Raw genomic sequence first — 13828 nt, 5'->3', positions numbered from 1 at the left:
TGGGTTCTCTCCGCCTTTTGTGAAGTAATTTTTTTTATGACTAACTTTAAACTATAATTAACCGAGTACTTAAAAAACAAGAACAGTATTTTTCCTCATAATTAGGGACAATAAGATAAGTGTTAAACGACTTATACTTGGACCAAATCTACTAACAGATTAAATTTAATATCACTAGTTTTATGTAATTTAGGCCAGTTTGTTAATGTTTGAGGTCAGTATTTTTTTAGCTTCCCGCTGCATCAAGCACGTAGCAGGATAAGCAGAGAGAACTTGAGAACCTAGTGTTAGAACACTCTGTTCCCAATAATACTCTTCCGACAAATTTTGGAGACACTGTGTGTACTGGTGGACACTTAGGGACTCAACATACATACAAATGTATGTAGAATATATAAAACTATAGTATAAAACATTAATATATAATAACTTATGATTTAATATAATTTAATATCCAAAGATCTAACCAAGTAAAGGACATCAAATAGGCATTTATTTATATGATTGGCATTCACTAGAACGGACTATCTGCGTCTAAGGACATGCACTAACCCTTGGACCAGTATAATGCTCCTTATGGACAGACGTCGAGAAAAGTGCTTAAAGTTTAAAAAACAAACATGTCTTTGGTCGGTATCTAAAAATTTGTTTTTTTTTAATAGAAGCTCATTAAACTAAAATATTTATTAAAAAGAAATATTTCAAGATGTTTTGAGTTTAATTTATAACATTTTTTTTTTATTTTTTTTTATTAGCACTATTTAAAAATACATAAAAAAGCTAAACAGTGTCCTGCAAAACTTTTTGTGAGGTTGACTACTCTAGTAGCACTCTAGAGTCAGATCATCAGTCTTCAGGAACGATAGAGACTCCAATGTTAAGATCCCGCATTCTCTATTTCTAACAATAGAAGCCATTCGCCATGGCCCACTCCATTGTGGATTATGACTGCGTCGAGACAAAGCCCAGGGTTGAGTTCCGCCACTCCATAAGCAATGGGGAACGGAGTGTCTTTCACTAAGTTTCCTCTGCCTATCCTGTTATGTACGGGATACACCGTAAAGGTAGAAAAAAGTTAAATATGTGATACTTCAAAAATTATAAAATACGTTAACTATATTTATCACTAAATGTAGGTTTATTATCTGCTGTAGTAGAATAGTAATATATAGACATGTCAATACAAAGCCAGGGTCAATGGAGAGTCCTTTGTGTGCAAAATAACGCTAACTCACGCGGGTGCTAAATAATAAATTGTGTAATAAAAATCGCTCAAATAATATTGAAAAGCGTTATTATAATATTTGTGATCGAATGTTGTATTTATAGACCAAATCCAATAGGAAATATTACAGAATCGATATCAAAGTTCATGGTGTAAAGACACTAGGCAAACCTATATCAGTCTTATTTACATAGAAATGTTTTTTTACCTTAATTGTGTCTTTTGTGCATATTTGTTTTTCAATGGATTTTTTTCAGTTTTACGCTGTATCTCGCATATAGCAGGGTCAGCAGAGGTAAACTAGTGTTAACTCCGTTCCTTATCCCCGGGGAATCTACGAAACATTGTGACGGAACTCAACGCCGTGTTTTTGCCATGGTACCAGAGTGAAAAAATAAATATTAATATATAATAATTCACGTCTGCGAGAGAAATCTATACCCAAAACCGGAACACGCTTGTGCCTCTGCGCCATAAAACATTTTAAAATTGCTAAATATACTACAAGTTTTTTTAAGATTTACTAACAGTCAATCATACTGTAAAGGAAATGAGTAATAAAAAATCAACTAACACTTTTCCACGCGACGCTACCGGTAAGTCGAGCTAAGGCTATATCGGAGTGTATATTTTTATAATTTCCATTCAGAATTCGCCAGCGATACGGTCCACATGTAAACAAGACAGTGCTAACATGTCTTCTAAACTTTGTATCCTTGTGTTCACTGCTGTAATAGCCGTTGGATATGGTAAGTGGTATATATATTTTATTATTATTATTTTAGTCATTGTAAAGCATTTCCAGATATTCACGTTATAAGTAAAAGAAGCTAGTGATATATTATTCCGTTCTCCCCTTTTCGCTTTGGGAGGTTGCATTCGAACTTGGAACTATCGTGTGTCCTAACACTAAGACATTACGTTTAAATAATATAGTATATTATGATTAGATATACTACTTTAATGACATAAGTAAACTAAGGTAACTATATAGGAAGTTATATGTCTTTTTTAAATTAATTATTTATTATTTATGTTTCTTGTAAAGGAATAATTTAGGTTTTTCCTTAAATTTCTACTGAGACCAGTCGTGGCGCAGGGCCATAAAGTGTGAATAAACGGGACAGGTTGTGGGTTCGATTCGCATTGGAGGAAATTTAATATTTTCATTTTTGATCTTGTTTCGAAGGCAAAGCGCGTTGAACTCCACCACTTAAATGCATTGCATCATGGGTAACGTAGGGTCTTAACACTAGGTTCCTTAAAAACGAAGACAGTAGGACGCTAAAAATTTATTCTTTTCCTTAAAATCATACTAAAATTTAAAATATTTTTTCAAAAAAATAATTAATTAAGACTCTTACTATTAATAGTGCCATTCACCGTAAACATTCAACAAGCAGTGCTAAATGCTTACAATGAATGGAATCGAACCCTCAACCGTCGCCTTTACCATCTCACACTTGTGCACCTGCCACACGATCTCAAAGATAACTTATTAATATAAAAAAACAACTAATTAACATAAAAAAAATATTTTTACATTCATCAATAGGTGTTGATCAAACCAATTACGACCTAAGCAGGAACAGGATAAACAGCGCTCGTAACGGTAATAACCACTATCGAATAGTAAAAAGCTTTGAGCTTAACCATAATACTTAATTAACTACAGTATTCTTTCTATTCATTGAAAAAACATAAATAATAAAAAAGTCTCTTTCATTTTATTCCATTTTAAAATATTTCATCCATTCCACATCAATCAGTAAAACATTTTTGCCATATTTTTTAATTTGAAGCCTTTTATAATCCGCTTTCAGTAACGGAGATTTTCGCAGCTTAGCTTATAGGCATTTTGTTAATAAATGTTATACGCTCCAAATATTGTTTTTTTATGTTTTTTTTTATTCAATTCAAATGTAGGTAGAAACATTTTATTGAATATTTACACATTTATATAGTTTGTTAAAGTTAGCTTTTAATTAGTTCTTAAAAAAAGCTTCAGATTTGTTTTCGCATAGCGTGATAAGAGAAACCTAGTGTTAAGACATTTTTGGGTTGGGCACAAGACTTTTCTGAAATGGGCACGGAAATATTAACTTATGAACTTCACAAATAACAGATATTATTTTTTAGTAAGCTTCACACAGTATCCCACACATATAGCGGGGTCGTCGTATTAAGATGAAAAAACACGAAAAAATAAACAATATTAATCTATTTACAACTTAACAATTAACTTCACACATAGTAATATTAAAATTAACACAATAATAGGAAGAACAAACTACGACCAAGGTCAAAAATCTTCATTTGAACTCCAAATAATTATTCATTAATTACCTAAACTAAGATTATATCTTGTTTTTTTTAAATATAATTACCGTTTTTCTTTAAGCTATTTGCATTTAACGTTCTTTTGTAGTCTAGTGATGTATTTACGAAAAAAACAAAATTCTAAGCATTTTTTTATCCGCACCAAATTTTTTAGTGAAACATTTTTTATCAGGTACTTATATCTGTTTATAGAAAATATTGAAAAATAAGACTAATTTTAGGAATTAATTCAAGAATTGATTAAAAAACGGCTAATTTACTTATTTATACTATGCTTTCCATTTTAATTAATTCCACCAGCTGCTACCATGTCCATCTAACTTTATCATACAATCTGTTCATAACCTACCCCCAAAAGCAATATTTCATAATTCATCGAACATAAAACACTCGCGCGTCAAACGTCAGGTCCAAGTAACAATTACCATTCAATCATTCATTCATTCATCACTAACGCTCAATCCATCAATCACTCAACAGGTTTCACTATAAGAGATATATGGGACTATTTATTAGGGGGCAACTACGGCTATCCGGGATACCGACCTGGCCACTATCCCGGAGGTTATCCTGGAGGATCCGGGCTGTACCCTGGGGGAAACTATCCAGGACAATACGGAGGACATCGCCCCGGATTAGAAGGACCACCTGGAGCTCATCCGGGATGCCCGCTTTGTGATTCGTCAGTTTATAGCTACTGTTCCCATAAACAGGCTCATGACTCGTGTTGTTGTGATAATAATAATTGTAAGTTAGTTTACTTTTTTTTAGTTTAATTGTAGTCTTTAATTCGATTCGTACTTAGTCTTTAACTGAATCTTCGCCCGTATTATCCTGATGTATTACTGTAAAATTTCATCTAAAGTCGTTTAGTAGTGGCTGCGTGAAATTGGAATAAAACAAGCATCCCCTCAAACTTTCACATTTATAATAATAATAGTATTACGAAACATACAAGACAATTTTTTATAAGATATTCTATAGAATCATAACTATTTAAAGTGAATATATCTCTGAATATATATCTATAAATATATCTGCAGATTTAGAAACAGGACTTTTTTGTTTTTTAGCTTCATTGTATACCGCGTAGCATGATAGGCAAAGAGAACCTGGGAACCTAGTGTTAAGATACTCTGTTCCCATTACGACATTTGCATTTCTCATATTCAGACAAATTCTGCATTCTGAATTCTGTTTTCCAAAAAAGCATTTTACTTTCCTAAAGTATAAAATTTAAAAATGTATTAAAATATAATTCATTTATTAATTCTCTTACAGACTACCCATTCGGCGGCTGTCGTAAATCAGATTGCAACTTCATTTACGCGAATTCATGTCAAGAGTACCATTTAATCACTAACTGTTGTTGCGTGGACCTGGGGAAAAACGCCGTTCCTGTAGTGCCTGCTGTACCCGCCATAGTGCCTGTTGTCGCCTAAGAACTTATAATTATAAAGCTTTAATGCCATACCTAATCATAAATCATTTATAATTTCATTCATTCTTTATATTATCTTCATTCAATACAAAAACTTTGAGAATCTATCATTATTATCGTAACAACACTATTTTTATTAGATGTACTTATAATACAATCAAAATTTTTAAATGAAAATTAGTTAAATAAATAATTTATTTTTTTAATAATTTACTCTACTTGCGATGTATGAAACATACTAAGTGACATATATTTTATCATTTCTTTTATTCCACTTGAAATTGTCAAATTAAATTGTGCCGAACACATAAGTACTTATGCCTAAAATTGATGTATTTATTTTTAAACACTTCATTAATTCTCTTATCGATTAATTTAGAAAATTTATGTAAAATTTACAATTAAAACTAAGTTTAATTATGTGCTATTTTATATAGGTGCTAATAAATATTTTATAATAAAATAATTTAAAAATATATTCTGTATTCTTTTGAAATTTTCCATTTTTTCTTATTTAATTTAGAGGATAAAAGAATTTAGCACAAGATTCATAGAAAGTAGTATTATTATAAGACAATAGTAACATTGTTATTGCTAGCAATTTGGATTTTTGTCTACATTTTACTGCGCTATGTCTCTAACATTTTGCGCTTGCTTGGGGCACACAGTCGTATTTTATTTGAACACGGAAAATAATAGTATAATTATTCAATAAATTGTGTGGCAGTGGCAATGCGATTGTAAACGCAACAGTTACGGGTTTGACTCCTACTCAGGGGAATAAATTATTCATTCATTCATATCCTAGCACATATTCATTTCCTTCCTCTGGTAACAAAACTGGCGTTGAGTTGTTAAAATCTATGACCCACTCGGTCCCCCTCATACTTACGTCCTTGCTAATTAAGCCATATTTTCACATTCCGCACTAAATTCAAACAATAAGTAAGTAATATATAAAATGAAACAAGCTGTCATGCTAACTCATTTTACATTTATACAATATCAATATTATTTACACATACGTACGTACATTATAGAGAACTATATATAGATGAGTTTCGTAGTTCAAACATAAAAATAATATTTTAATACTATTTTTTTTTAATAACATAATAACTAAATATAATATTCTAAAACAGAATTTTGATCAATTATTAATTAAATTAGAGCCTATTATGTTGTGTCTTATTAAATTAGTACATAACTGCTGACATCCCTTTTTTCTGGTGTACCTATAGCTAAATAAAGTTTATTGTTTTGAAACATAACATTTCTTTTTATTTTGTTCAAAATTTTAAATGTTATTAAAGTAGAAAACATATTAAAGTAATAAAAGTAAAATATATGTAAGTAATGCAAAAAAAATGTAATGAAATTATAAATATATGAACTACAGAAACAATTCATCACTCAAGTTTCACTCAATTTATATAAAATGCCATTTTTTTAATTCGTTGTTAATTTTGCTAGATTTTGATCTAATTGCTTAGTGCCATAACATATTACAAATAAACATAAATATATACATTTTTTTATAAATATATAAAAATAAAGGGGTTATTATTTTTTCAAATAAAAATAAAACTACGATGAGTACCGTAAAATTACGTTTACTTAATACTAGGATACAAAAATTGTTTTCTTATAAAGTGGTGCAAAATATTTCATACATTCATATTTTGCCTGCCTCGGACTAACACAGTAATTATTTTGCATGTCATAAAGTGTAAAGTTGTAATTATCCCTTCTTTTAAAACTTCATGCTGTATCCCGCATATAGCAGGGACCATAGGGAACCTAGTTTAAAAAAAAACTCCGTGCCCACACATCGCCGCATCACGCAGTGACGGAATTCAACGCCGCGCGTCTTGTAACCAGGGCGAGGAAATTAAAATAATTTATTCCGCCGAGTTCGAATCGAACTCACAAGCGACGTTCCTTTGTTTTAACATACAAAAGTGTATGTTCAGCTATTATTATTGATTAAGAGTAAAATAAATATTGTTAAAATGTTTAATAGACTCGCTATTTGACCTTTTTTATTAAATCTTTCACGCAACTGGGTTCAAATCGTCGGCGATGTCATTTTCTACAAAAATGTTTCACAAAATGTCATATTAAGATAATATCTGAACTCTACACTAACTATTTTATTAGACAGTATTTGGTTCCGGCCATCATAAAAAAATTACGTTCATTTTGCCTCTAACATGTTTTTTTATGTATATTTTGTCTTGATATTTAGAAAACACGGGACATGAGACCAATTCAAATATTTAGGTTGTCATTTAATTAACAGCAAAAAAATTAACATGTCTGAGAGAACAAATTGTGTTGAAATAATATACGATAAAAGTTCTTCCTTCAAGACTACAAAGAACCTAAATATACACAAAACGAAATCGAAATTTGACAATATCAAATCACAAAAATAAAAAGAATCAAACCAATGTTACATGTACAACCAACATCTTACATTCATTTTATTGTTTATTTTTCAATTCATATTATTTTTCGAAAAAAAAACAACTTTGAATTCCCACAGAAATTACCAGAACATTCCATTTCGATGGAACAAAAAAGAAAAACAGTACTTATAGCGTTAAACACGTTTCTTACACAATATTATAGTACCATTCATTTTATTTTGGCTGTAAATTATTTGTTTAGCTTAAGACATGACATTTAGTTATTAAATCAGATTCTTGGTTGTCCTCAACGCATCCTGTAATGGTTCTTCTCTTGGACCTGACAGAGTTCCCCCTTGAAGGAGATCTCCACTTCGAAGTCGAGGTCGCGGTTGTTACGTGCGTTCTGTTGCATTGAGAACGTGCCTGTTATTTCTTCACCTTTTTTTACCTAAAAAAATAATTTTAGTAAATACCGAAAATATCTTTTAATAAATACTTATACAAAATGATCTTTAAACAGATCTGATATCACAGAGTGGAAAAGTGTCTGAATGTCGCGACGATTGTGGGTTCGATTTCCACTCGTGGGAAATATTTAATATTTTTATTTCCTCGCTCTGGTAAAGGCAAAACGCGTCGTTGAGTTCTGTCATTCGTAAATCATCATGATGTCGGCGGAAATTGGGGACCAGAAATGTCTAGATGGGAATGTACTGTTTTAATACTAGGTTCCCTCTGCCTATGCTGTCATACACATTGCATACAAGATACAATATTTAAACCAGTCTCTCTGCAAAATCATGTAAAGTGTTCTGGTGAACTAAATTGTATGTTCTCTTTACTCATTTCATATTATATTTTTTAAAAATAAAACTAAAATCTTCACATATATTTGCCACACAAAAAATTGTAATGAATTGAAGAAAAACTTAAAAGATATTCCTACCAAACATTAAACTCAATTGTCTCTTATATATTATGCCACCACATAATCGCCACCACCAAGACGAACAAACAAAACTAAGAATTCTCTTATAACTAAAATAACCTCACTAAAACTAAAACTCACAGTCATATGTTCGTCAAAGTAGAACACCGTTTGCTTCCAATGCGTGTACGGTGCCTCCGGAGCCGTACTGAACCCGAGCCGCTTGTGGGACTTCGTAAACTCCACATTGAAGAATGTCACTAAAGCTTGGATGAAGTCGTTACGACGAACCTGATAGAAAAAAATATATTTAACAATTTCAGTAACCATCGTGGCGCAGTGGCCCAGCACGTGCGACTGTAAACACGGCGGTTTTGGGTTCGATACCCATTCAAGGAATGGATTATTTAATATTTAATATTATATATTTATTTACAACCAAAGGTTGCCTGGAAGAGATCGCTTTAAGCAATAAGGCCGCCTTATTGTACATGTTATTTCTGTTAGTTGTCTATATACTTAAACTGTATAAAATTTTATTTGCAATAAAGTATATTGTATTGTATTGTATTTTTTATTTTCTCGCTCTGGTAATAAGTCAAAACGCCGCGTTAAGTTTCGCCACTCAACTCAAACTGAAGAATCTTAGTTATGTCTTAACTGTAGGCTGTTTAACAGCTATATGCGTGAAGCTTAAAATAGCCTATGGGAAACTAGGGACCCGTCCGCGGCTTTACCTGCTTACATTCATTTTTATAATATACAAATTACAAATAATGCACCATCTTTCGATAAATTGTAATCTATGTGTTATTCTGGTATATAAGCTGTATTACTAAAAAGAAAGAAATCCGTTCTGTAGTTTTTACGTGAAAGAGAAACAGGATGTACATAAGAAATACTAAGATTGTTGTGTTTATTTGACTTACTATTATAATTATGGATTTTAATCTCATATTATGAAAAATAAAGTTATTTTTCCTGCCTAAAATCTAAGGTTTTTGGTCAGGGTAATTAATAATAGTTTTAAACATTTTAAAAAATATAATGTTTTAATATAAAAAAAATACATCTTTAAAAACACAAAAACAACACTTGAAATTTTTATTAGAAGAATTTTAAAGACTTACCTGAAGATGGAACTTTGATTCAAAGTTCAAGTCTTCCTTTTTCACTGTATATAAATCTATCTCCTTTAATAGGCAAGAATTTGTAACCACCTGGAAATAATGAAAATAAATTACTAAGATTTTTTAAATTCCAAATATAGAAAATATAGTCTTAAGAAACTCCAACTCCACTTTCCGCCCGAATTGTAAACAGAGCCAGAAACAAAATTAACTATTCTCCCGAGTAGTAATCGAACCCAGAACTGTCGCATTTACAGTCAGATGCTGTCTCACTGCGCCACGACGGCCTCTTACTACATATAAGTACTAGAAATAATATTACGTATTTTAATGAAATTTTAGTTTAATGAAATAATAGTATTAAAGATAAGACAGTGCTCTGAGTGGCGTAACTCACTTTTCGCTAGAAAAATTAAAATAATTGTTTTCATTGCCCTAAGTGGGGATTGAACCCACAACAAGCACATTTAGTCACCCAGTCTAACTATATCACAACAACTTCATTTTTAACAATAAATAGATTCCATTATTTCATGAAATTCAAAGTTCTAGCCAAATCACAGACAGACATTGAAAGTACATTTTAACATACATGAATAATACATATTCATTCAAATCTCCGTTTAGGTGATATTGTAATAAATCTAAAAATATAAAACTTACATACACTTTGAGTAAATTTAAAATTGTAAAACAAATTTTCATAGCGTAAGATGCCATTTTGTGTAAGCCAATGCTTACCAGGTTATGTAGCTATCAATTTCACCAAAGATTTTTTTCTTTCCTTAAAAATGCTATTTTATTTGTAAAATTTTTAAAAAATCAAATAAAAAATGAAAATTAATTTTAAAAAATTATCTTTTATACTTAATGTTTTAACAATGACCGAAAGACTATTTGCAATGTAGTGATATGTCTGCTTCTTTTACCAATAGTAAACATCCCAAAAATTTAAGAAAAAGCATCAATACCTGTTTAGCATCAACAACATCGACAAGCGGTTCAGACATGGCCACCTTCCTGATTGAGGACATGTCAAAACCATACACATCATCCCACCAGTTGATCTTCTCATCCTTGTACTGACGGTCTTCTATCCCACAAATGAACAGTGTGCATCTGGAATCGAAATAAATATTATATAAGCTATGCACTGTTAGAAACCACTACTAATTTTAGCGACTTATCACAAAATGTTGATGAAAAATTATTTGTTAATGTTTTAACAATAACAGTGTGCTATACCACAAGTACTTCTAATACTTTAATGCAAATTATTACAATAGAGATTTTGAAACATAATTCAACAAAATTTAATAATTACAAAAGAACATCCATATAAACATTTTTTTAATTATAAATATAAGCTTGAAAAAACACAGAAAATTGAACATATAAAGTAGAAAGAAACATACCTATCAGGGAACAGCATGCCATCTGACTTCAGCCATTTGTCGCGGGCATACAGAACAGTGTCGAGCATGCTCTCGTAGAAGAGGCAGTAGCCCATCCATTCTGATATTATGATGTCAACTTTTTCCACTGGCAGTTCTACTTCTTCTACCTGTAAATTATGAAAAAATATTAAGAAATATAAGTACAATCACTAAATAATAGTTTTGGGGCCAGTTGTGATGCAGGGGCAAGCATGTGACTATAAAGATGACAGATTTAAGATTCTCATTCCAGGAAATGAAATATTATAATATTTCAATTCACCATTCCCTAAGTTCCCAGGTTCCCTTGTCTGCCCTGCCAAGGTCAGAATACAGCATAATATTAAAAAATCTGAAAATAATTTTGGAAGAATAATGACAATGTCTTGCAAATTAATGGCCAATGGGGAGTAGTGTCTTAATACTTGGTTTTCTCTGCCTACCCCGCTGTGTGAGCGAGATACAGCATGAAGCTAATTTAATCTAGATAGTTGTGTAAGCATGTATGACAATACAAAAAACTCTTCAGTTTTACTGCATTAGTATAGATAAAGGTTCCCCTTGACAAATTTGAACCAATAAACAATGTTTTGTTAAACATATCCAATAATACAGTATTTTTTTTTATTAAAACTGTACATACCTTTCCTTTAACTATTTCAATAATATCATCAAGTCTGTTGGCCTCAACTATTTTCCGAGCATAATCTACAATGTTCGAACATTCTACTGCTATTACTTTTGCAGCACCAGCTTTAGCAGCAAACATGGAGAGGATGCCAGTACCGCAGCCTATGTCTAATACTGTCTGTGAATAAGTTTTTAAGTTAATTCATATGCTTGGATTACTGAGAAAAATATTTAATTAATTTAATTATATTAATGGACCAAGAAATAATTTCGAGTTTTTCCATGAACACTATCATTCTATTAAGAAAATGAGTATTTCTTTTACATATAAATTCATTAAAATGGAAATATAAGTAACAAATAAATGCTCATCTCAAGCATTCATATAATTTTCTTAACAAAGGCAACATGCGCCTAAGAATTAAAACTAATTACTTTACGAAAAATTAAATGATTTAATTAAATATTAAACGCAACTAACTTTTCCTTTGAAGAGATGCCTATTGTGATACATAGCATTTCTGTAAGTGAGAGTTCGGACTTCATCTTTTAACATCTCCTCGTGTATACCAAAATGTGCGTATGAGTCGAAATAATAGTCTCGTGAGGTCATTTCTTCTGCTGTCACGTTTTTGTCTGGTCCTAGAAAGAATATTCGCAGAATTTCAGAAAAAAAACCACGACATAAAGAAACACGTTTTCGCCGCAACGAGTACCGGCGTCATGTTAAAATTTCGTTAAAACTCACCATTTTCAGTTGCTGGCGTAGATGCTGCAGAAGTGCTCTCTTGCGCGACATCCATGCTCTCCATTTTTATTAATTAAGTATAGCACAAAGTCAAAAAGTAATATAAAGCGTATATAACCTGTAAGTTCACAAAGTACGCTAAATCGATCTGTCACAGACAAAATTTTACGAGTACTTCTATTTCAGGTAACTGGCGTTTATATCTTATAACTACTAGATTATTATATCTATTAGGGGGATAATTGAGTAAATATCACAAAATTTTAATATGTTTAAGCAATATCTGCTTAAACAGTATTAACGAAGTACGATGAACAAACTCGCCTCAACTCAAAACGAGTTAAATTGAAAATTGAATGAAAGCTTTGGCAACAGACTATATCAAGAGCTCAGAAGAGAATTTGATTCGTTATTTTATTTTGAGTGTAAAATATCGATTTTAGTGAACCGAATAGATATAAAATAGAAATAAAAAATAATTAGTATTCTTAATATTATTGCATTTAGTAGTATCATGATAAGTAAAATAATTACGAAAGCATTACATTTAAAATTTCAGTATTAATTTATATATTTTTTTTTTCTGTTTTTTTGTAATTATTATTTATAGCAAAAAATCGATACAATGAGAAAATACATCTCTAATCGTAGGACGCCGTCTTCTTATATCTCATTCGCGCCAATTTTGAAGATTGACGTCAGTGTGCGTTTCGATCTACATTAGAAGATTTTCGTTTTAGTAATTAGGATAATTTCAAGACAAGTCTATTTAATACAGTAATAATGAATTTTTAAAGTGTCTATATCAATTTTGTTTTATTTAATTACTATCATTATATTTTTTATAAGTTTTGGTATATTTTAATATTCTTACTTGTCATATAAAGGACTTTTCAATCATTCTTAAAATACAAATAAAGAAATTTACATAATACAACTATATATAATCGAAATGACCCAATATGTAAATTAGTTTACTCTCTCTCAAAAATTTGAAAGCTTAACATAGTAAGTACCTGCTTTGTTTTTATTGGTGTATTTACATTTTTAAATCGCTTAAAAATCTACTTTACATATGTATATGTTTTTTAATGCAATACTCTTTGTGTATATGTATTTTTACTAAAAAGAGAAGAATTTTAATAGTGGAATTTAAAACATATTTTATATATCTAAGCACTAATATTAATGCTATTACTATTACTACTATTATTATTTAGATACATTTTTGTGATATTATTGCAAATAAGAACATCATTCAAAAACTTGGAACTGTGCATAGTTTTTTATATATAATGTAGATATTGCGAATTTCTTAGTAATTAGTAGTTATCAAAGAATAGTAGATATTAGCGAAACGAACAAATTTATCAGCCTTCTCTCAGAACTCTATCAGAATTAATAAAATATCTTAGAATAAGATTATCTACATAACTTATACTTTCGCTACAATACGATTTTATCGTAGACGTAGATGTCCTACCGAACTGTGCGCTACTTTTGTGACTGAAGTCAATTTCCATACATAATACTTAT

General features: G+C 30.6%; 2 protein-coding genes across 6 annotated transcripts; one reads left to right on the top strand and one right to left on the bottom strand.

The window, feature by feature from the left end:
* On the top strand, window positions 1-5482 carry LOC146536619 (uncharacterized). Of its 4 annotated transcripts, none has more exons than XM_085189088.1 (4): window positions 1-1974; window positions 2781-2837; window positions 4046-4312; window positions 4847-5482. In XM_085189088.1, the coding sequence occupies exons 1-4, from the start codon at window positions 1920-1922 to the stop codon at window positions 5005-5007; spliced, it is 540 nt and encodes a 179-aa protein (XP_085045214.1). In that variant the 5' UTR covers window positions 1-1919; the 3' UTR covers window positions 5008-5482. The 4 variants fall into 4 exon arrangements, with proteins under 4 accessions (XP_085045214.1, XP_085045215.1, XP_085045217.1 ...); XM_085189089.1 differs by having other exon boundaries at window positions 13-1974; window positions 4082-4312; XM_085189091.1 differs by lacking the exon at window positions 2781-2837 and having other exon boundaries at window positions 18-1974; window positions 4082-4312.
* Window positions 5483-6603: 1121 nt separating this feature from the next.
* Window positions 6604-12650, bottom strand: Art1 (arginine methyltransferase 1). Of its 2 annotated transcripts, XM_085189087.1 has the most exons (9): window positions 12498-12650; window positions 12293-12412; window positions 12026-12186; window positions 11558-11722; window positions 10894-11042; window positions 10450-10597; window positions 9479-9568; window positions 8490-8639; window positions 6604-7868 (listed from the first exon to the last, which is right to left on the bottom strand). In XM_085189087.1, exons 2-9 carry the CDS (start codon window positions 12354-12356, stop codon window positions 7725-7727), a joined length of 1071 nt encoding a protein of 356 aa, XP_085045213.1. In that variant the 5' UTR covers window positions 12357-12412; window positions 12498-12650; the 3' UTR covers window positions 6604-7724. The 2 variants fall into 2 exon arrangements, with proteins under 2 accessions (XP_085045213.1, XP_085045212.1); XM_085189086.1 differs by having other exon boundaries at window positions 12293-12647.
* Window positions 12651-13828: the final 1178 nt, after the last annotated feature.

The sequence above is a fragment of the Heliconius melpomene genome, chromosome 8 (genome assembly GCF_056956725.1).
Source record: "Heliconius melpomene rosina isolate 202511_hmr_F chromosome 8, ASM5695672v1, whole genome shotgun sequence".
NCBI classification, from domain to species: Eukaryota; Metazoa; Arthropoda; class Insecta; order Lepidoptera; family Nymphalidae; genus Heliconius; species Heliconius melpomene.
This window is presented reverse-complemented; position numbering and strand designations above follow the sequence as displayed.